Source organism: Polypterus senegalus, chromosome 6 (genome assembly GCF_016835505.1).
Source record: "Polypterus senegalus isolate Bchr_013 chromosome 6, ASM1683550v1, whole genome shotgun sequence".
Classification (NCBI taxonomy): Eukaryota; Metazoa; Chordata; class Cladistia; order Polypteriformes; family Polypteridae; genus Polypterus; species Polypterus senegalus.
The window spans coordinates 126,302,630-126,327,682 of record NC_053159.1 but is presented as its reverse complement, the minus strand read 5'-3'; the positions used below and the strand labels follow the sequence as shown (position 1 = coordinate 126,327,682).

General features: G+C 41.4%; 1 protein-coding gene across 1 annotated transcript in view; it reads right to left on the bottom strand.

Moving 5' to 3' along the window:
* Window positions 1-25,053, bottom strand: part of LOC120531571 (aldehyde dehydrogenase, dimeric NADP-preferring-like) — a 48,233-nt gene that overhangs the window by 1,549 nt on the left and 21,631 nt on the right. Inside the window, exons 6-11 of the mRNA XM_039757090.1 lie at window positions 17,983-18,191; window positions 17,410-17,527; window positions 16,157-16,298; window positions 15,911-16,077; window positions 4,534-4,633; window positions 3,623-3,885 (exon numbers count right to left, since the gene is read on the bottom strand). Of these exons, the coding sequence (XP_039613024.1) occupies window positions 3,623-3,885; window positions 4,534-4,633; window positions 15,911-16,077; window positions 16,157-16,298; window positions 17,410-17,527; window positions 17,983-18,191 (999 nt within the window). The remainder of the gene's footprint in view (window positions 1-3,622; window positions 3,886-4,533; window positions 4,634-15,910; window positions 16,078-16,156; window positions 16,299-17,409; window positions 17,528-17,982; window positions 18,192-25,053) is intronic.

Here is a 25,053-nt window from a genome sequence, read left to right as displayed (position 1 = left end):
ACCATCCTAAACCCTTAATAAAAACACCACAGTAGGCATAATGTAGTGCATTCCAATTAATACAAAAGGGAGAAATGTAAAATAAAAATTATAAAAACTTCTCAAGCTCAGTTAAACTTTTTGTATAATTTATCAAGTTTAATCTCCTAGTCGTCACTTTTTTGCATCCGTCTCTCCTTTTCAACATGGTTCTTATTCTGCTGTCAAACGACTGTCACATTTGTCTTTTTTCAGAGTTTGTCTGTCCTTTGCATGAAGCAATCATTTACACTACACCTTATGGTCACCAAGGTACAGTATATTGTCTCCTTGTGGCTTCTGAAACATAGCGAAACGTTTAGTAGACATTGTGCATCAGTATACAATGGAGCTTATTAGCCTCAAACGTGACTCCACTCATGTAAGAAAGCAGAGGCAGCTTCTGTCTCATCTGAAGCACGCTTCAACATGGTGGAATGTCTCTCCCAAATTAATTTATTGCTTTTGTTGGCTTGAAGTGTTCCCCTTCTAAGTGAAACGTTTTCCTGGTCATATGTTTTGAAAGAAAATTGCTTATTTATCATTTAGTTTTGGATTTACAATCATTCCTAATTCCCTATTGCTTTCATGATGAAGTATCTTGCTCAACTGGAAGAATCCTGATCCACCCTATATAACTCGGTGGGAAAGTGATGTCTTATATACTACAAAAAAAAAAATCCCATTTTCATTTAGTTCTAAAATTGTCTGCTTGGCCTCTTCCTCTGTTCGTTCTTGGTTTGCAACCTCCCCTACCCTAACTTATCATCTATGGAGGAAGAGCGAAAGCTTTAGATTTATCAAAAATTTCAATCTTTGGTTTTTGATTGATCTTGACTTTTTCGGGTCCCCTGAAAAATATTGATATCTCAATGATGGGTGTTTATCTGTCTGTGTGTGTTTGTGTGTTACAGTTTTTTGAGGATAGTCTAGAGCTAAAATGGCTGGAAAGAAAAATATGAAACTGAAAATGAGATGACAATGTGCTGATTAGTTTTTCAGCCAAATCGTGAAAAAGAAAGAGGCACTCCAGAGGAACCCTTAAATATCTTCATTCTGAAATTAATTATGAATTATTCTTGTCAATTGCTATCGTAATTACCTATTTTATGATCAGAAAAATCAGCATCGGAGCAGTAATTAATTACTGAAATCTTACATAATACTTCAAGTAACTTGGTTCCTAAGGCGCAAAGCCTACTGACGCACATGTCTGAATTTATTCTTCTGATTTTTTTTTTTTATGTATGAGAAAGTGTCTCATAGTAGGCATTTTGTATATATGAATCTCTAAACTGTAGAGGTGGGGAACTGGTTATAATTTTGGAATGTTTAATAATGTTTGAAATGACCACTTTCATAGGTGCAGTTGTGTTTTGTACTATAGTGGCAGACATGTCTTCACAATTACTTCAGTACATTTTAATGAGAGGTGGATGATTCATACTTTTCATTTAACCAGATAATTTGAACTAGTATCGTAGCTGTTTTCTTTTTTCTTTTCAATAAATCAACAAAAAATGTACCTGTTGGCAAGAACAGCCTTCTGTGCTTATGATGCTGCACAATAAATTAGCAGGGTATTTCTTCTGTATGTATGCAATTCATGATCTTGCATTGTTGCACTAAGTTAAGGTAGAATATTCCTAAATTTATTTCTGCAACAAGCAATGATCTCACAAATTTATTTTCTTTAGGCTTCTGCCTGAAAACCTCTTCTAATGCCTCTGGAAATATCCATCTGTCCACGTGTCGATAAGTGAAAATGATAATAGTCTAAATTAGGGGTGTCCAGGTCCAATCTTGGTAGGCCGCAGTGGCTGCAGGTTTTCATTCTAACTCATTTCCTAATCAGTTACTAGTGTTTACTGCTACTGTTTTTACGGATTCAGTCCTCTGAATTGATTCTTTTTTTTAATTAAATGGCAGCCAAACAGAAATGAGATGTGAAACAAGCCAACAAATAACCAGCTAAATTGGGACTTCAAACTTCAACCAATTTCTTAATTAGAAGTCCATTCTTGTTGTTAATTAAACCATTTATTTAATTCCATGGCTTCTTGCTGCTTTCATCCTGCCACAGCAGATGTTTCCAAAACTATTGATTGTCTTTTTTTCTAAGAACACTATCAAAATATTTTAAAGCAGATCAGCTTTACTGAGACCTTCACCTTTCTTTATTTTCAGATATTGTGTGATGGGCACCGGTTAGATGGTCATCTGTTGGCTTATTTTCTATCTCTTTATTGTTTGATTGCTAATTTAGGAAAAAAAGAGAGACAATTCAGGGGGATGGAGTCAAGTCAATTAAAATGAAGGCTAAAGAATTTAATTAGCAGTGACTCGTCACTAATTACGAAGATGGTTAGATTGAAAACCTGCAGCCACTGTGGCCCTCCAGGACTGGAGTTGGACACTCCGGTCTAAATTGCTTTGTATGGCTAGAAAGTAAGGTATCACGTCTTCACACAAAATGTAATGTCAGTCTTGACTACTTCGGTAAGAATTTGAACCACAGATCCTAGTGTGGTGAAGCAAATAAGGGGTCCATGGCAGTGTAGTTTTATGTTTAATGTGTGACAAGAGTGAAAACTTTCTTTACTAGTCTGTACAGTGTCTGCTGAGCCAGTGCTCCATCAATGGACATGGAAAATTTTCTTTGGCTTGTCTTTATATACGTTTTCTTCATGTTCATAAAGATGTTTTGAAGTCTAATTATGCTTGCTTGTTTTTGTTCAATTAGGAACCAAAGGAACTGGAAAGAATAGGTTATTGTCAACATTGTTTCTTTTTCTCTATAGTCAATGCGCATTTTCAAACATTCTGCATCTTTTTAAATGTATGTGCAACATATTTATTTACTACTTCTTTAATTCTTACTTTATATTGCAGAATAAATATTTTTGATTACAATTAAATTTGATCAGCTGAAATCAATTTATTATTTAAAAAGGCAACTTAAACTTAATTTTTTTCAGAAAGACATTTAAGTTACCCTGACATTCAAATTTTAAAGATTAGTATCCACCATCTGTTACCACTCACCTTGTTAAGAGCTTGAAAGATTTTGCTAAAATGGTGGGCAAATTTTCCACTTACAGTATTTACAGCTATAAACCAAATACTGATGTACTGATGTATAATTGCTACAAAAAAGTTAAGTTATATTTTAATATTAGATTAAGCAGACTTAAATTAATTCTTTTGTCTATACAAAACCAGGTCAAATTAAATAAACGAATGTAAAGAAGTTCAATTCAAATGCATTATCCTAATCAGTAACATAAGTGGAAAGCAGCACATGGGTTTTGATGTTTGCAAGGAGGTCAAGAAGCACAAACCAGCATGTACACATCAAAAGGAAAGATCTGAGGATCAGAAAATCCAAATCAATGAGCACTGCATATAGCCCATTTGAAGTATACAGATGCCTCTGCACCATCACTGTGAATGCCAATAGGAAACAGTCACAACCAATGAGTTTCTAAAGATACAGTGTATGCGAACTGTACAATTATTTGTAAGTGCTATAAGAAATTGAGAGAAATGAAAAGAATGTTTAACAGCTCCTGAACACACCAGTTCACAAAAAGAAAGTGTGTACCTTTAGAATAACGACCACCAAGGCAATGAGCAGTGCTAGGGCCAACAGACTAATGAGAAGTACAAGTAAAATCCATCCCAAGTTCTTTGTCCTCACTCGCTTCTGCATAAAGAATCTGGCCTTGTGAAGCTTGTCTGCATTCATCGGTGGGTAACGCACTATGTTCATTCCTTCCATCGTCAGAGACTTGACAAGGCAGCCACGGCGGGGACTGAATCGATCAAAGCTGTGTTTCCCATGATAGCTGCCCATGCCACTTTGGCCTAAAAGAAAATACATTGGACACAAAGGGTAAATTCATTTAATACGGTAGCTGCTAGTCAAACTGTCAACACAAGCTGCCTTCACTTCCATTGCTAATCCATTCATATTTTGGTTAATTACCATAAGTGTAAATTACTGCTTTCGTTAATAAAGATAATAGATGTGCTAATGACCACGTTGTGCTGTCAATTGTGTGTCAATTAAATTGTCTTTAAATTAGCTTTATCTCAGATTGGAGCTTGATATCTATGGGTATCTATGATATCTACTGATTTACAACATTAAAGGTCTTGGTTCAATTTTCTGGCCTGGCCACTGTCTATGTGATGTTTGCATTGACTCCATGTAGGATTTCTCCTGGGACCCCCAGATTCTTCTGACATCCTAGAACATGCATGCCATTTAAATTGGCAACTACAAATTGATCCATGTGAGGACCTGGTATCTACCCCAGAAGCATAAACCTGAAGGTGGAGACCAACCTGGACCAAGTGCCAGAGTACGCACTGGCACAAACCTGTGCTCAGCTGTTTTGAAGTTGCCAATTCACCTGTTGTATTATGTACATGTTTGGGATAACACAATAGGAAGTTAAACTGTTTATCTACTAAAACAACCCTTGACCTCTCCCACTTCTTTCAACTTACCCACACCCCCAAAGGGAAGTGACTCTATGGTAAAATGAAGAAGCACATCATTGACTGTCACTCCTCCACTGGACGTTTCTGTGATCATGCGGTTTATTATCTGTAAGGGAAAGAGGGGATTTGACAGAGGTAGATTACACTCAAAGTATGCATTGTGCCACCTCAGAAAGTGAAAATAAATGTGTTCTGGTACATTTTCAAACTTTACACAGAGGTCAAATTCAGCTCGTATAGGTGAAGCTAAATGTTGACATCCGCATCCGAATTCATTGTCGGTCAGTCATTTCCTAACCCACTTAGTCCTGAATAGGGCCTATCCCAGCTAGCACAGGGCACAAGGCAGGAACAAATCCGGGAAAGGTCGCCAGTCCAACACAAGAGAAACCCACATACACACACACACATGCACACTGTGGAATGGAAGTTAAAATCTATTGCTAGCTTCTGTATGAAAATCTGCATGTTCTCTGTATGCCTTGGTATTATTATAACAGATAAAAATAAGTGTGCTTATTAAGGTAGAGCTGCCGGTGTGGAATGCAGTTTTTGACTCTTCCCAGCTGCTTCAGCAGTGTCTAGATTATCGTCCAAGTAAGATGCCAAACATATGACACGTTTTCTGATAAGCTTCATTCCAAATATAAGACTAGAATTTATGCTTTCCGTTGTAATCAACACATTTTGTAAACAATGTTCTGTGACCTTGGATGGAACTGATCTATTTTTTTCTAACCATTCTCTTTGAAGATTTTGTTATAAATGCAGCTGAACCCCCCTTGTCGGGGGCCTTCCTTGCATTTTCTCTCTGTAAGGAAAAGCCACTCTGCTCACCAAGAAGTCAGAAATAAAAGATTCTGCTTATTAGAATTGGTGTCTGCCTGCTATTTGTTTGAACCTTCGTCCACAGTTTTCTGGCGTCCGAACGTGGGGCGGAGACGGACAGGTGACTCCTTAAACGGGATCGTCCAGAGGACCGGTAAAAGGACCGACTCCGGCCGGATCGGAAGGACCAGCTCTGGCAAAAGTTAGGCCTGGCCTCCTCTGACCGAATACGAAGGGCCTCCTCTGACCGAATACGAAGGTCGAACCAACTGGGATTTCCCTAGCAGGTCACGAATTTCTTGGTGAGTAGACCGAGGGAGTCCGATTGAGTGAATGAAGTAGCTCAGGGATTTGACCGGTTTATGGGAAGTTAAGGAAAATAAATACTGTATCACTAACGTAGTGGATGGTAACTGGAAAATAGGGAATAATACTTGGGTCCCTCGGGGGACAGTGTAAGATACTACAAGTACGTTAGTAAGTTACTCCCTGGGAAGCGGAACAGAAAGGGGTGAGTGGCACACTCCTATTAAATAGGGGAATGGGAGTAAGAAAAGCATAGTATATGAATTGAGTGTCTGGGAATAACACTGAGTGGGTGGACGAGTTTTCTGTTCCTAACGTCTGGTCATAATCCTGCTTCTACGGGTTGCTCTGTGGTGGAGACATGCACTAGCAGTTTGGCACATAGGAGGCATCTGACGAAGGAATTGGTGTTAAGCACATCTTGTATTCCGGACTCCACGCTGAATATTGTTGTACGATTCTGCTAAACAACGGACACGAAACCACTTGAGTACTAATCCGGGAGTGGGACAGGACTGGGAGCAGAACGCGAGGGCTGAATTGTTCTACTGTGGTCCAGTGCCATTCATTATGGGAAAGCAAAATAGTAAACCGGTCAAAGAGACTCCTTTGGGAAATCAAAAGTCTCTGTTAGAAGGATTATTTTTGGAAAGTGTCTCGGACACGAGCTTTCACTCGGGTCCGAAAGGGGGTTCACCTAGGAAATTAATAGAAAAGAAAACCGGATTAGACTTTAAGAAAGCATGTAAAAATGGAATAAACAGAGTGGTGGCAGATGGCCGATAGACGGGACTGTGGACATATCAGAAATACAAGAAATAAGGAAAATATTATGTAGAAATGCACGAGGATGTTGTAACAAAGGTCCGTATCGAATGTACATGTTTGATAGATGGGAATTGGTGATAAAGGATAGGACCTTGCAAGCGCAGAAGCGTAACGAGCTGCTGGCTGCTGAGGTCAAAACACAGAAAGAAAAGGAAAAGTTATTGCTAGCGTTGCAGAAAACGAAGGTAGAGACAGAGCCCAAGCCTGAAAGTAAAAGAAAGAAGACTGAAAAGAAAGACCCCTATACCCCGTAATCTGTCCACCCCTCCTTACCAAACTCCCCCGATTCCACCTCCTGCACCCCCTCCTCCAACTGCACCCCAGTTAACAGACGAACCGTCTGGAGCAAGTTTTTACGATGAACAATATCATTATGACCCGTCCTCACATATTGACCCTGAGGAAGATGATTCAGATCATTCACAAGGTGCTACTGGGTTGCAATGGCAGAAACCAGAAGAGTCATCTGTCTCCCAGCGCACGAGAAGTCAGACCCTCCGCTCTAAACCTATGGGCGGTTTTACTTCCCCCTTCGGCTCCCCTAAACCTTCTGGCCCAACATTCTCTTGCCCCCTCATTGAAGTCCCCAACCCCGACATGATCCGCACAACCCCAGGCAATAATAATCCCACTACCGTAATGATTCACCGAAATTGGGACATTCAAGAATTAAAGGATGTGGTGTCTGAACTGCCCGACCCCAAAGCGGTCGGTGGACTGAAATTTGTGCAACAGTTACAGCAGCTTGATGACATGTATAAACCAAATGCTGCAGAGTGGACACAGGTGCTCCGCCAAAGCTGGGCACCACATGGGCAACTGTAAATCACGGTGATCTTAACGGTGCCCCTTGGCGTTGGAATGAAGCTCTTTCCGAGGCCCCGGGAATGAAGGTCCTTTCCTCGGCCAGTGGGAGCCTTTGAAAGGAGCCCTGGCAGAAAAATATAAAAAGGGCACAGACTGGTCACTAATTTCAGCCGCTAAGCAGAAAAAAGACGAGACAGTGGATGAATGGGCTCACCGGATGCAAGATCTGATGGCTAATCACTCTGGGCTAGACAATGAAAACGATAGAATTCGTGCTGCAGTGCCTCCTTTTGTCTCGGGACTGAGAAGTGATATTCAAAGCAAAGTTCGCATGTCTTGCATAGGCTGGGAAAGCGCTACGTTCGAGGAAGTCAAGCGTCATGCAGAGCATGCTGAGAGACAGACTAAATTAAAAGAGTCAGACACACAGACCAAACTGTTGGCTGCACAAATAAATTACTATACTGGTGGAACTGATCCGGCTAGGGGGAGAGGACGCAGAAATTTCTTTGGAAGGCGAGGGCGCGGAGAGGACGAGGGTTCCAATTATCAAGCCCTAATAATCCTTTCGCTCAGATGCCTGACCCTTCGAGCAGACGCCAGCGTCATATGCCTGTTACGGCTGCGGTGAACTTGGACATTTCAGACGCAACTGCCCACACAAGCGCCTCCGCCACCCCCTCTCCCTGAGCCCAATGACATTCCTTGGTCCTAGGAATTAGCAGGGACCACCAGCCACTTTTCCAGTTTCCTTTGCTTACTCGTCATGCTGATACTGACCCTTTATTGACTTTAATAGTAAACGGCAAAGAAACTGTCTTTCTTGTGGACACAGGAGCCACAAGCTCCACTTTATCGCTGTTGGAGGTCCCTGCCTCGAAAGACACTGTGAAGGTTCTCACTGCTTCAGGACAACCACACACGCTACTAGTTTCAAAGCCTCTGCAAGTGCAACTCAGCACCGACAGCTCTCCATTAACTCATCGCTTCCTGTTAAATCATTTGTGCCCTGTGAACTTGCTGGGAAGGGATCTTATGACTAAATTGTCAGTCTCAATTTCTTTAACTAAACAAGGATTTTACTGCTCCATTCCTAAGCTCCTATGCCAAACTACACACCCCAGGCCCTCTTTTGCTGCATGGACCCTTGACATCTCACCGCACACCCTCCTCTTGAAAGCCCTTCATTCTTTCCCCTCATGCCTATTTCCCCACTTACAAGTCCCGGACACCCTGCATTGTACTGCCCAATATTTCCCGGCTGAAGTAGACACTCCTTGGTTAGAATCTTTTCTTTCCTCCAGCACATGCCCTGAAACTTTGCACATTCCATGTATTTTTGTTTCATCTACTAAAGCTGCTGCGTCAGTTCACCTCACATGTTCACAAAGTATTTTCTATCTAGGTGGTTCAGTGCCCCATGTCTCTCTGGCTAAATCTAACACCATTCGCTGGGTTGAAATTGGGGACTGGGTTGAAAAATGTCTAAATAGAACTGATTAGCTGCATGTTGCGCCAGGTATTTTTGACACCTCAGACCATCTAGTTACTAAAGTAGTAATTCAGATTGATCTGCCAGTTGTTCGTTCCCTGTGTCACCCGTCTCTCTCTTTATGTTCATTGCAAACTGATAGCATTCCATGGCTCTCTTCGATTCCTGATACACTGTGGTCTCAAGGGAAAAATGATTTTGGCAGAATAGCAAATTGTGAACCTCTAGTAATCTTTCCAAAATCCTCCTTCCGTCCTCGCCATGCACAATATCCTCTCTCTCACGAGGCTGAACTCGGAATTGCTGCTGTACATAAAGATCTAGTTGAAAAGGGGCTATAATTCCTATTAAATATTCTCCTGTAAACTCTCCTATCTTGCCAGTAAAGAAAGCTGATGGCTCTTGGCGCTTTGTCCAAGACCTCAGACAAGTCAATTCTGCTATCTTTCCTAGAGCACCGATTGTGCCTAATCCTTCCACTATTCTGTCTACAATCCCTCCATCTGCACGTTATTTCTCAGTTATTGACTTAGCAAATGCTTTCTTTTCTATTCCTGTACATTCTGATTCTCAGTTTTGGTTTGCTTTTACTTTTCAAAACCGCCGTTGGACATGGACCGTTATGCCACAAGGTTATACAGAGGCTCCTTGTGTATACGGCCAAGCGCTTGCTCAAAACCTGGAAGGCTTCTGGCCTGACAGGGGAAGTGCATTGATACAGTACGTCGACGATTTATTACTCTGTAGTGAAACAGAGAAAGCATGCACACAAGATACGGAATTATTGCTCAAGTATCTTGCAGAAAATGGGCACAAGGTTTCTAAGGCCAAGCTGCAGCTAGTTCAAACCACTGTCAAATATTTGGGGCATGACATCACTTGTGGTACCAGAGCTCTGTCAAAAGACCGCATAACCACTATTCAAAACCTGCCCAGACCGGTCACAAAACAACAGGTTATGTCTGTATTGGGCATTTTAGGTTACTGTCGACAATGGATTTTAAATTTTTCTGAAAGAGCACAGCCTTTGCAAAGTCTAGCTAACACTGCTGACCTTCCTCTTTCTGGCGCATACAGTGGAATGAGCAGGCTGAGAAGGCTCTATGTGATTTAAAAAGTGCATTACTCTTTGCGCCAGTGTTAGGGCTCCCTGACTATTCTCGTCCATTCACTTTGTTCGTGGACAAAAAGGGGGGATATATGAATGCAGTACTAACACAGCTCCATGGAGAAAAACAAAGGCCAATAGCCTATTTTTCGAAAAAATTGGATCCAGTGGCTAAGGGACTTCCAACCTGTCTCAGAGCAGTAGCAGCCACAACAGAAGCCGTGCTAGCCAGTACAGATATAGTGCTCATGAGCCCCCTAACAGTAAAGGTGCCTCACGCTGTACACTCCATTTTAGTGCAGGCCAAAACTTCACATCTCACTACTGCTAGGGCAATACACTATCAAAACGTAGATGGACTCTGTACTATGCAGTGTCTAATGTCACAATTGAACCATTTATACAGATTCCAGGTATGCTTTTGGAGTCTGCCATGATCATGGAGCATTGTGGAAATTAAGGGGATTTAAAACCAGTACTGGTAAGCCCATCCAACATCAGAAATTAGTCGAATCCCTCCTCGAAGCTATAATAAAACCATCAAGACTGGCAATAGTTAAATGCCAGGCCCACACTGGGAAACAAGATCCTGTCAGCAAAGGAAACGACCTGGCTGATTACTTTGCTAAACAGGCTGCCTACAATAACACACCAATTTTTTTATTTCAACAGAAAGATGACAAAGACGCTGATAATCAAATAATCTCTTTACAGAGTGCAGCCACGGACAGAGAAAAGAGAAAATGGTCCGAAGAAGGATCCCTCTCTGATGGGGTCTGGACTCACAAGCAAAATAACAAACCTTTCCTTCCAAAAGCTTCTTTTCCAGGTATGGCAAAAATCGCACATGGCCTGGACCACGCCGGAAAGGATGCCATGATTCAAGATGTCGAGAGACATTGGGAAGCCGTAGGCTTCTCTACGTATGCAGAGCAATTCTGCAGACGCTGTGCACTATGTCAAAAATTTAACGTAGGTAAAGGTACTCAGGTAAGTCCCGCTGTCACACCTAACCCAATGGGTCCATTCGAACATCTTCAAATGGACTTCATTGAACTAACACCATCTAAAGGGTACCGATACTGCTTGGTAATTGTCGATGTGTTCTCCCGATGGGTGGAAGCTTTCCCTTCCAAACATGCAGATGCAAAACTGTGGCAAAAGCCTTGATAAAAGAAAACATTCCAAGATGGGGAATACCACAAAAATTGCAGACTGATAATGGTACCCATTTTGTGAACTCTGTAATAAATGAATTGACCACTTGGCTCCAGATAAATGTGCATCACTATTGCAAGTACCACCCTCAAAGCGGAGGTATAGTAGAAAGGTGCAATGGCACCCTGAAATCTAAATTGGCTAAGATCTGTGAGCAGACGAATTTAACCTGGCCTGACGCTTTACCTCTGGCCTTAATGGGATTGAGAGGGAGGACACACCGGCAGTTGGGACTGTCGCCGTTTGAAATTCTGACCGGACGACCCATGCCTGTTGGCATGGTCATTGGCAATGTCAATCTGCATACTGTGGACAATGATCTTCTTTCCAGTCTTACAGGTCTCCGAGCATCCCTGAAGGAGGTCCACGAGCAGGTTAACCAGGCTTGGCGAACTAGTCCTCCACCAACAGAGTCACAGATTCCCTTGGGAACCTGGATACTGGTCAGAGACACCCGAAGGAAGCACTGGCATCAACCTCGCTGGAGGGGACCATTCCAAGTGCTGCTATCCACACCTCACGCCGTTAAAGTCGAAGGACTTCCCGCCTGGATTCATGTGTCGCATTGCAAAAAATGGCATTCATAGCTTTGCTAGTCCTAATCTTTTTTATCCATCTGACTTTAGGACAAGGACAAACAGGTGGTGACCATCGGACTCACCAATTGAAGCAAATACATGGGGACTTTCCCACGTTAACTTTCCAAATAGGGAAGACTGCTTCATTCCAGATTGACTTTTGTTCCATTGCTCCCTGTGAGTCCAGTGGACAAGACAAATGGAAATTGTCTGAAAAATATGTTTGTGTGAACTGACCCAGGTACAAAAACTGATTTGAATTCCTCCTCCAGTCTATCTGAATGTTCAAGCTGGAGTGATGTGTTTGCAAACACTGGTGACCAGAACTGGGAGTATAATCCGTGGGAAGCCCAGCAACAGGATTTAAAAACAAGGTTTTCTATAATTAAATCAAGGTTTACCCCAATTCATGAATGTAAGGTAGAAACTTGTAATCCTTTGATTATCACTATAAAAGACCCCTCATATCATGATAAAGGAATCTATATATTAGGGGCCCTTGTTTCTGGCACAGATCTCCTTGGAAAATTTATTATACAGGTAACAGAGACACAACCAGCTTTTATCTCACTTAGCTCAAATATCCCTGCTACACCTCCTCCTGACGACTTACCCGCACAACCGATTATTTCTCTAAATATCACCACCCTTTCCTCTACATTCTCCATAGAAACTCGATACGGTGACCAGAACCGATGGCTGCGCGACAGATAAACCAATCCAACTGTTATGCATGTGCCACTGCACGCCCTCACCTTGCCACTACCCCATTTCCCTTAACTAATCCCTCAGACCCCACTGGCCTTCCTTGCTTGCTTTACCTATTTACTACCACTTTCCCTCCAACGAATCCCAAATGTCATACCTTGCATACCCTTTTTCCCCCAATTCAAACTATGACTCCCCCTATGTTCCGTCCCTATATTGGCAATTACACTTGTTTCACTCAAGCCCCCCCTAAGAAGAATGCCGTTTTCCTTGGCTCCCTTCCCTCCCCCTGGTGCTCCTTTACTTACAACGTCTCTATCAATGCCTCTACCTTTTTCCTCAATAACATTTCCCTAGGTTGGTTCACCTCCCACGCCACAGCCAGTGCGGATGTCTGGTGGATGTGCCGAAGATCTAAATTACTGGACATACTCCCACCTGAATGGACTGGTACCTGTGCCCTTGTACAATTGGTCATGCCTTTCCGTCTCCTTCCCCTTCATGGCCAACAACCTCCATCCTCTCCCCATTTACATCGTGTTCGTAGATCCTTAGCATCTGTTGCAAATTTCTCATTACATGGTCCAGGTGTGTATATTGACTCAATAGGTGTGCCTAGAGGTGTCCCTAACAAATTTAAAGCAAGAGATCAAGTAGCTGCTGGTACTGAATCTCTTTTTCCCATAATCACTATCAATAAAAATGTGGATTGGATAAATTATTTATATTACAATCAACAGCTTTTCCTGAATTTTACTAAAGAAGCTGTTGAAGAAATACATGAGCAATTAGATAAAACCTCCCTTATGACCTGGCAAAATCGCCTAGCACTAGATATGCTTCTAGCTGAAAAAGGTGGTGTTTGTGCTATGTTTGGAGATGCTTGCTGTACGTACATTCCGAATAATACTGCCCCTGATGGTTCCATTACCCGTGCCCTCGCTGGTCTGACCGCTCTCTCCCTAGAATTGGCTGAAAACTCAGGCATCGATACCCCTCTTGATGAATGGTTTATATCCACTTTTGACTCTTGGGGCCAATGGTTCAAATCCATTTTTGTTTTCCTTTTAGTTGCTTTAACTGTTATTCTTTTGATTTGCTGTTGTCTTATTCCGTTAATCCGTTATTTTATCCAGAGGTTTTTCACTGCCTCAATAACTAAAGCTTATTTCCTCCACACAGAACGCATGCATCTTCTTTCCCAGGCCCAATTCTCTTCCCAGTCTTCTTTCGACCTGGACTGTTTAACTTAAACTCTCTTATTATTTAAACTTTTAAGTTTAAAAAGGGGGGAATGTGGAATGGAAGTTAAAATCTATTGCTAGCTTCTGTACGAAAATCTGCATGTTCTCTGTATGCCTTGGTATTATTATAACAGATAAAAATAAGTGTGCTTATTAAGGTAGGGCTGCCAGTGTGGAATGCAGTTTTTGACTCTTCCCAGCTGCTTCAGCAGTGTCTAGATTATCGTCCAAGTAAGATGCCAAACATATGACAAGTTTTCTGATAAGCTTCATTCCAAATATAAGACTAGAATTTATGCTTTCCGTTCTAATCAACAAATTTTGTAAACAATGTTCTGTGACCTTGGATGGAACTGATCTATTTTTTTCTAACGATTCTCTTTGAAGATTTTGTTATAAATGCATCTGAACCCCCCTTGTTGGGGGCCTTCCTTGCATTTTCTCTCTGCAAGGAAAAGCCGCTCTGCTCACCAAGAAGTCAGGAATAAAAGATTCTGCTTATTAGAATTGGTGTCTGTCTGCTATTTGTTTGAACCTTCGTCCACAACCACACACAAGGGCCAATTTAATATCATCAATCCACCTAATCTGCATGTTTTTGGACTGTGGAAGGAAAGACACACAAACCAATATTTTTTCCAGCTTTACTTACTCAATACAACCTATAACATCCAAGTTTGTGTGTTTTCATTTAAGGCTGTAAAGCAAAAAAATGGGAGTATTTCGAAGGGGGTGATTCTTTTCTATACCCACTGTATATCTATCTATCTATATCTATCTATGTGTATAAAAGTCAATGTGTGTATGTAAGTTCCAGCATCACGTCCGAACGGCAGGAGCGATTTTCATGAAACTTGGTACACATGTTCCTCATTGGTCGACTAAAATACTGTAGGGTGAAATCAGCCGTAACCCACCCCCTTCTGGGTAGGGTGGGGGGTGATCTTGTGCTCATGTATGCATGTTATCATCCAGCTGACACTCCGAATGACCACCAGGGGGCATAATGGAGGTGACAGCCAGCATTCTTTATGTTTGAGCACCACCACTGCACGCCCGCTGCTTTTGAAATTAAATAGAGTTCTACACGTGCAAGTGTGTGCGTCTGTCCAGCCCGGAAGTGAGACGTAGAGTCAGGGTGAGGGCTCCAGCTCCGAGGATACGCAAGCGAGGTCAGCACACCGGCAAATGGAAGACAGTTGCTTAGCTGCTAATGCACAAATGATGCGAGCAAGTTGGCAACATGATTCCACATAGCAGAGAGATGCCCAGAGTAGTTCTGACAATGTCAATACTTTCTAGGATCCTTACACAGTTAGTACTTTATATAGCAGGCAACTGCCAGCATTCTTTGTTTGAGCACCACCGCGCCCCTGTTGCTTTTCAAATTAAATAGAGTTGTCTGGTTCCGAGTGTTAACTGGATGATAACATAAATACAAGAACGCAAAATAAGCACATTAATGAGTCTTTATTGTTTGTTAATTTATTTTTAAAGTTGTGTCATTTTTAATTATGTTTCTCTCAATTATGTTTCTCGGGCAACGCTGGGTATTTCAGCTAGTATATCTATATCTATATCTATATATATATATATATATATAGGTCTACTGTATATATATCTATATATATATATATATATATATCTCCATCCATTATCAAACCCTCTATATACTAACTACAGGATCATGGGGGTCTGCTGGAGCCAATCCCAGCCAACACAGGGTGCAAGGCAGGAAACAAACCCCGGGCAGGGTGCCAGCCCACACACACACCAAGCACAAACTAGGGACAATTTAGGATCGCCAATTCACCTAAATTGCATGTCTTTGAACAGTGGGAGGTAACCCACACAGACACGGGGAGAACATGCAAACTCCACGCAGGGAGAACCATATATATATATATATATATATATATATACAGTATATATATATATATATATATAAATAAAAGAAAAGGGGGTCAGAATAAAATTGTCATAATGATCAAGATAATTCAATGTATTCTTTATGTCACCATCTGTCCCTTTACCACTTTAATGAATTAGGCCCAAAAATTAAAGTAATAAGATATAAATTGTGTAAACTAAATAGGGAAAATGAAAATCACAATAATCATAAATTTGTAACATTTGTAAACTGGTTTGGTGAATGCACACAGATGAGGTGTGCAGAGCCTGTTTCTGGATATCTCGTCATTAAGAAGTTTCCTGATTGCTGTCAGTTCAGTACCCCATCGACTATTTAAGTGCACCAAAACACTACCTGCTGTTTTTCCGAGAAGATATATAGCGCCAGTGGCTTCTCCCTCTGGTTAATGAAATCAATAGCTTCATCCACACTTTGGACGCAAACCAATGGGAGGACAGGCCCAAAGATTTCCTCCTGCATCACCCTGGAATGGGGGGCTACATTCACCAGCACTGTGGGAGCTAGAAAACAGAAAGAGGACGTTACAAACTTAGAAGTTCTATGTATGTGGCCAGATAAAATGCCTTAAAGTTAACTCACCAATATAACGGCTCTCCTCATCACTCTGCCCACCCAAAGCCACAGTTGTCCCCTCCATCAAAGCCATCACTCTGTGGAAGTGGTGCTTGTTGATCATGCGTCCATAATCTGGAGAGAACTTAGGGTCTTCACCATAGAATTCCTGAAATTACAAAAGACAGTAGCAAACTCAGAAGTAACTAAGCACTAAGCAAGCAGTTAAAAAGCTTTATTATTCAGTCATGAGTACTGATTTTAGAATGAAAATTCTTATGGGGACACACAATATTCACACACACTAAAATTTGATTATACAATCATACTATGGAGGTACTACACTGAACAAAACCACAATCACACATCTCATGTAAATCTCATGTAAGGGAGTAAAGGAGAGACACTGCATGCCTACGTTACCAATTCCTTAGGACACCAGCTATCAAGCTATCAAAAAAAAAAATCAAACAAAGGAAAGTATAATCACGTCAAAAGCATAAAGTCTCACAATCAAATACTCAAGACCAAAACCAACATCAGGACACCAGAAGTGCAAATCAGTATTCATGCACTAAATGGCACACTGCCAGTCCAAACTAGTCAACAAGCCAGTCAGTCCACGAAAAAGGTAAGAAGAAACTCACCAGGTGCTTGACAGATGCGTTTCATGTCTCATTTCTGATTTGCACTGCATTGGCTTGCCTAGGAAAAGCTTAAAATGGAAGTGCAAACACACACAATTTAAAAACTATAGGGTCCTGGCCTCCATGCCCCACTGGGTAATGGAACATTCAGGTTGTGCACACACGTGTAAGGGAACATCTAGAACTCTGTTGGGTCAGTAGGGTCAGCCATACTAGCCCTAAACAAGCTAGCAGGACCCAGTTCAAAAAAAAAAAAACAAAACACAATTTCACACACTTCAAATTGTGATATTTTCTACAGAAAAAGCTACTGTGAAACTATGATGGAAAATTGGAAAAACAGATTTTTTTTTCATAAACACCGTAATAATAAGTTTAATTACTAAGTGACTAATGGCACAATCGTATGGAGGCAGGGCAGCTGTTTGCAGTCCCATAGCAGAGGTCAACAGTTTTCTAAGCTCAAGGGTCTGCAAACACTCCACCTGACGCCACCTTCTTTTAAGTGCAGTGGGCAGAAGGGGGTTATCATCAGAACCCCCACCATTGGAACTATTTCTATAATGTGAGTCACTAAATTTGGTGACATGAGCTATTTTTTGAGCCAAATGAAACCTAGCAGTCTGGGCTTACCTGCAGAGTTAATTGGATCTCCTCCACCACTTGACGTTGGATGCTTGAATCACAGAGCACATAATCGGGGGCAATGCAAGTCTGCCCACAGTTCACAAACTTTCCCCAAGTGATGCGGCTGTAGGAGAGAGCATTAATGAAAGAAGCTGATTAGGTGGTATCTCTTGTAACAATAAATGAACATTCCTTTTGTAAAAGTGTCCATGACAGCAATGCTTTTGTATTGTCAAAAAATTAATCCAGGAAGCCAAGCCACAGGGAAAGCGATTAATGCAGTTTAACAAATGACTACTAGATGTGTGGTATAATTAATAAATAAAACTTCACACATGGAGAGGCATGGATGCCTCCAGGACTAGTGAGCTCATACATATCAGGTGCAAGTCAGAATTAAAGGTTTAAATGTAAGCCACTATAAAAATACCCATGGGTGTTACACAAGCATGCACACACAGAATCCACAGGACCAAAACTCCCCTCCATCCCCTAGCTCAGAGTTACATTCTGCAGTCCTAAAAGCCACATTAAAGGAGTCATTCATATGTACACAGCCTCACAAGTATGCTCTCTCACCGGCAAGCTACATGAATGTCACAGTTTTTGTCAATGTAGCAAGGACTCTTCCCACCAAGTTCCAGAGTGACGGGGGTCAGGTATCGAGAGGCTGCTTCCATCACCAGTCTACCAACGGTGCAATTACCAGTATAGAAAATGTGATCAAAACGCTGCTTCAACAACTCCTGGGTCTCAGGAACACCACCGTTCACCACTGGATACAGCTCCTGGGTAAAGGAAGGATGGAATTAGTTAATATTAGAAAGAGAGCTATCTCAGCACTTATACAACACATTCAGTTTGTTGATGGTGTGGGCTTCAGGAGATGAACTGCATGCGATGAATTCAACTAAAGTGATTTATATTCATATCTTGTTACAACAGAAAGGTTGGCAAAAAAACATACTAATTAGCCGTGTTATACTGGAGGACATGGGCAGGGAAGTAGACAGAACTTCATTGATTACCAAAGCTGACATGCCACGGCAGCAACATAAAACCACAGTGCACAAAAACACACAAGTGCAAGATTACGCAATAATATACACATTGTGCATTTATTATATAGTACACATAAAGAAGGGGCAAAACGTAAAGCAGTCAATTTAAATTTTGAATAAACAAACCTCTATGAATTCAAAGCCAACTGTACCATCCACAAGCTGTCAGCACCTCAGCTGCAGAAATCTGGTAAGACTGTACCATGAATAAATGGACATGCAATTAAGAATTTCAGGGTAACTATGTAGACATGACAGTATTACTACTACGACGACAACAACATTACTGCTTAACCTTTAAAGCAATTACTGAACGCAACTTTTAGTGTACAGTCCCATTAATATTTGACAAGAACCCATTACATGAAACATTTAAAAGGCGCACCGGAATTAAAATAAGAATACAGACATGCACAGAATAGGTCAAGTAAAGAAACCTCAGGTGTCTGCTGTGCGAAGGGGATTCATAAGTGTAATGTAATTGAAAGGAGAATCAACAATAGTTTTCCAACAAAATCTATTACAGTGATCCCCCACTATATCGCGGTTCAACTATCGCGCCCCCGCTACATCGCAGATTTATTAATACTATTATTATTACTTGGGGGTTCGCCCCCTACTCGCTTCGCTTGCCCTGCCCCAGGTTTGGTTTACCGGATAAATAATTTAAAGAGATTGTTATTTTCATGGGAATTGTTACATATGCATTATTTTCATTTTTTCTTTAAAAAACAATATTTGTCCTTTATTTCTTGCCCCGGGCGTGGTTAAATCTCTTTCTCATGGCACTTATAACACTGCTTGCATTGTGAAGGGGGTCTGAACGCAGGCTAAAGAGATGCGATCGGTTCAGCTGGTGTCTTGCTGCTGCTGCTGGCCATCTGTGTGTTGTACTTGTCGCTTCGCGCTTTGCATCAATCACTTAAAAGCCGGTACAGCAGCTGTCCTTTTGCCACTTCGCGTCTCTGCCACTCGCTTTGTGAAGGGGAGGAGCTGAACGCACGGTAAACCAGAAGTGGACAGATCAGCTACTGGCTTTGTGCTGCTTCTGCCAAAATGCCTGTTCTGCTTGTAGCTCTGCACGTACTGAAGGAGGAGGACGAGTGCCTGGGGGGTTGTGAGGGCTGAACGCACGCGAAGGAGAACTGCTCAGATTATCTGCTGGCTTTCTGTAACTGCTGCTGGCAAGCTGCGTGTTCTGCTTGTCGTTGTTTTAAGAGCTGGGAGCACCTGAAGTGTGTCTGCCAAAAGCATTCCAACAACTGCTAGGTTAGTGGTCAGTGAACTTGTTTTAAATTGTTTGTAAGTAGGGCGTGACAGTGCAAAAGTCACCGTTTCGCGGGTTTTGCTTCCTAAGGTTGTAATGTCTAGTCTTGCGTGTCGTCAAAGTGTCTGTCCGAGATGATCTGGTCTCGATTGCTTCGCTCAAAAACCCCCATACCTCCCCCCCAACAGAGGTGCACTACGCTCCTGCCACTTCGTGTTGTGAAGGGGGGGAGCTGAATGCATGCTAAGGAGAAGTGAACTTTGTGCTGGCTTTGTGCTGCTTCTGCCAAGATGCTTATTCTTCTTGTTGCTCTGTGCGTCAATCATTTAAAAGCCTGTATAGCATCTGTTCTTCTGTGTAACTGCCTTGTCTTGCGTGACGTTAAAATGTTTTATAATACAGAGATGTTACTCATATCCTTATCCCGACATCCACATTTCGTATGTGTTTACAAAGTGTGTTTTAATGTGTTTACGTGAGTTTAAAGCATGTGGGAGGGGTATTTTAAGGCTTAAACTATAAAAAAATGGTTTATTTATATGGTCTTTCCACATCGCCGACTTTTACCTATTGCTGATAGGTCAGGAACTTAACTTCGGCGATAGGTGGGGGATCACTGTATATAATAAAACACTAAAGTCTGTGTGTCCAGTCCCTCAGAGCCATCCAATCGGTCAGTTTGTTTTTGGTGTGATTGGTTCAGTTCAGCTTTGGTGATGTCAAAAAAGAGGATATGTGAGGAGGAGTAAAGACATTTAGCGAATCAGCGGCTAGGAAATTAGTGACCAATTTTAAATAAATAATTGCACCCCAAGAAAGTGCAAGCTCCAGTTGGGTGTGGGTGTGCATGAGTGCGTTTCACTCCGTGGTTAATTAGGGAAATGGCTGACCACACCGCATACACAAGCGGAGGTGGGCGGATCAGTCAGGCACCTCAATGATGCCATGGAGGGAGCGGTTCCTCACACCCATACCCAATTAGGCAGCATAGTATAAAGGAGCCTGCACAGGATGGAAAGAGTGAGAGAAAAACGAAAGAAAGAATGGAGGTTAAAGATGGCTGCTGAAGTGAATCTCTCTGGCTAAGCTGTTTAGGGAGCTGGAGTGATGCAGTGCTGGATGGTGCGACTCACTGTGCAAGTCCGAGGAGGCAGTGAGAGTTGGTGAGGTTCAGATTTGGGAGCCCTATTGGAGCCATGGGCAGTAGGGACCGGAGCCTGGGTTCGGACTAGGAGTGTTCCTTGAAGCCATGAGCCAGGACCTGTGGAAAAAGGTTGGCTGCGCCTGTTGGTTTAGATGTCTCTCCAGGCTGCAAGACCTGAGCTGGGTAAGCCAGGGGAGATATGCATTTTGAAAGGGAAGCACCAGGGACATGTTTTCAAAGGCTAGACTCCTGGCTAGTATTTTAAATTTATTTCAATGGATTATTTATTTGTTTTTAACCTCCAGTTTTGCACTGTTTTCAAGGATTATTTATTTATAATGGATGGAGAACCGCACTTTGGGACACTGCTTTGTTTTTGACTTTGTTTTTAATAAAGGCACCATTTCAATCTATGCACCTCCCCCTTGCTGCTGCATGTGTGTCCTCATTTGTCTGGCTCATCCCTTGGGTTCATTATCAGCAGTAGTGGGTTCAAGAGGCTCCCGGAAGGACCCAGTAGCATGGTGTCGAACCGAACCGTCACAGGCATATGAAGCATGCTGAGAGAGGCACCTTCATAGATGGTAAGAATAAAAACGGGCAGGAGGAAGAAGCAGGCTTTACAGGGATGCGCTCAAGAGAGGAGTGCCAGTGAAGAGACATTCACACGTGCAAATACAGAGAAAAAGCACTGAAGATAAACGTAGGGCAAGAGACAGTAATTTTAAAAATTATTCTATTACTTGTCTTCAACAGGTATCATGGCTAGAATAATAATAAATATTTTTTACTCATCCCCTTCTCCCACTTTCTAGATGAATTATTTGTGGGTCAGACTCACAGGTTCCTACTGCCAGTTCCAACAACAGGGGGAACAAAATAGGAACAAACTTTGAGGTTTCCAAAAGATCCCAGGGTACACTCGGGCATTGCCATATATATTTAGTTTATAGGTGCTACTTAAACTGAAAGTAACAACACTGGTCAATAAAGATTTTTTCGCTGAACATTTGGGGTTTGTTTTAAAAGTACTTTTTATGTTGATTTGCGAAATGTATTTAGGATTTTTGTATTGTCCATTGTTTTTAAATTATTCCTTTTTCAGGTTGTATATTTAGTATATAAGCCATTATTAGGGTGTACACATACTTTAATGTTAGCTCAGGATTAAAATGTTTTTATTGCTTGACATCCACTGCATTAAATGCTCTGGGATGAAGCCTGGAAACAATGAGGAGCGACTTAATTACATTTATGTTTGGTAGAAAGTGGTCTTTTGGCCCTGGAACCCCTGCAGATTTTTTCTCCCCAGCTTAGAAGGAGTTTTGTTTTTTTCTGTCCACCTGGCAATCTGATCTTATTATTCGTCTCATCTTTTAGAGACTTAATTACGATATTATATACAATTCGTACAAAAGCAGAGTCCTTATTTACAGTAAGATCTATAAATATTTGGACATAGACAACTTTTTTCTAATTTTTGTTCTGTACATTAACACAATGAATGTTAAATGAAACAAAACTCAGGTGTAGTTGAAGTGCAGACATTCAGCTTTAATTCAGTGGGCTAAACAAAAAGATTGCATAAAAATGTGAGGGAACTAAAGCATTTTTTAACAAAATCCCTTTATTTCAGGGGCTCAAAAGTAATTGGACAATTGACTCAAAGGCTATTTCATGGGCAAGTCAGTCGTTATGTCTTATCAATTAAGCAGATAAAAGGCCTGGAGTTGATTTGAGGTGGGGTGCTTGCATTTGGAAGATTTTGCTGTGAACAGACAACATGCGGTCAAAGGAGCTCTCCATGCAGGTAAGAGAAGCCATCCTTAAGCTGCGAAAACAGACCAAACCCTCCCGGAAAATTGCTACAATATTACGAGTGGCAAAATCTACAGTTTGGTACATCCTGAGAAAGAAAGCAAGCACTGGTGAACTCAGCAACACAAAAAGACCTGGACGTCCACGGAAGACAACAGTGGTGGATGATTGCAGAATCATTTCCATGGTGAAGAGAAACCCCTTCATACCTGCCAACCAAGTGAACACTCTCCAGGGGGTAGGCGTATCGATATCCAAATGTGGTGTGCTGGGGTGGCAGCATAAAGATGAAAGACGCCTCACGCCTGGACAAACTTGTTAAGAAGGCAGGCTCCATTGTAGGATTAAAGTTGGACAGTTTAACATCTGTGGCAGAGTGACGGGCACTAAGCAAACTCCTGTCAATCATGAAGCATCCACTGCATCCACTTAACAGGATCATCTCCAGACAGAGGAGTAGCTTCAGTGACAGACTTTTGTCACTGTCCTGCTCCACTGACAGACTAAAGAGATCGTTCCTCCCCCGCACTATGCGACTCTTCAATTCCACCCGGGGGAGTAAATGCGAACATTAATTTTATTTTAATTCTTTTCATTTTTATTACTATTTAATTTAATATTGTTTCTTTGTATCAGTATACTGCTGCTGGATTATGTGAATTTCCCCTTGGGATTAATAAAGTATCTATCTACCAGAATGATGGCAAGAAAAAAGTATGGAGAAGGCGCGGAACAGCTCATTATCCAAAGCATACCACATCATCTGTAAAACACGGTGGAGGCAGTGTGATGGCTTGGGCATACATGGCTGCCAGTGGCACTGGGACACTAGTGTTTATTGATGATGTGACACAGGACAGAAGCAGCCGAATAAATTCTGAGGTGTTCAGAGACATACTTATACTTAATGTCTGCTCAAATCCAGATAAATGCAGTCAAATTGATTGGGCGGTGTTTCATGATACAGATGGACAATGACCCAAAACATACAGCCAAAGCAACCAAGGAGTTTATTAAAGCAAAAAAGTGGAAAGTTCTTTAATGGCCATGTCAGTCACCTGGTCTTAACCCAATTGAGCTTGCATTTCACTTGTTGAAGACTAAACTTCGGACAGAAAGGCCCACAAACAAACAGCAACTGAAAGCCGCTGCAGTAAAGGCCTGGCAGAGCATTAAAAAGGAGGAAACCCAGCATCTGGTGATGTCCATGAGTTCAAGACTTCAAGAGTTTTCAACCAAGTATTAGAAATGAACATTTTATTTCCAGTTATTTAATTTGTCCAATTACTTTTGAGCCCCTGAAATAAAGGGATTGTGTTAAAAAAATATTTTAGTTGCCTCACATTTTTATGCAATCTTTTTGTTCAACCCACTGAATTAAAGCTGAAAGTCTGCACTTCAACTGCATCTGAGTTGTTTCATTTAACATTCATTGTGGTAATGTACAGAACCAAAATCAGAAAAAAGTTGTCTCTGTCCAAATATTTATGGACCTAACTGTATTTATGTGATGTAAACCAGTGCTGATTTAATTTGTTATTTATTCATTATTACTCTTACCTAGTTAAACTTATTTTACTTTACTAGTAACTATTTCTTTGACATATTCTAAAGCACTTTGGCCTACATCCTGTGTATTAAAATTTGCTATTGATATAAATGTTGTTGTTGTGAACACTGTACAACTTTCCAGTAGGGCATACAATAAGTCTGTTGTGCCAGAGTTTGCAGGCTGCTACATGTTTGGATGTGGTGAGGCTTGGGTCTGCTCCATGTGTGAGTCACAGCTCCATGCCAGTTGGTGATCAGAGGTCAAAGTGTAAACATCTGTGTGCTGTGTTTTTGTTTCTCACACATACAGTTCTTTGGTTTAGTGTATGTATGTAGTGGTTATAAACATCTAAGGGCATAATGCCTAGAAACTGTGTGAATAATCCTAAATCTTTCTGCTATATTTGTGACAAATTAATGTTTAAATCTCAGTAACATGGTTTCACTTGTTACAAAATGTTATGAGCTTTATTTTGGTTTCAAAGTGGGTCCTCAAAATAAGAGCTGGGCTGCTCATACTTGCTGTGTGACTTGTATCAACCTCTTTACAGAATGGTCACAAGGTCCTTGTTATATAAATTTTGCTATTCTTATGATTTGGAGGGAAGTAACAAGTATATCAGGAATTAGTTCTACATCAAAACACACGGTGACATATCCTAATCTACAATCTGCCATGAGGCCTGTGCCAAAATATCCAGGAACTGTCACAGCAACTATCAATGAACGTGAACTTAAAAAAGATCCTGTAGAGCATGTGGATGATGACAAACATGACCCAGCTTTTCAAACATCGTCTTCTGAAGAAC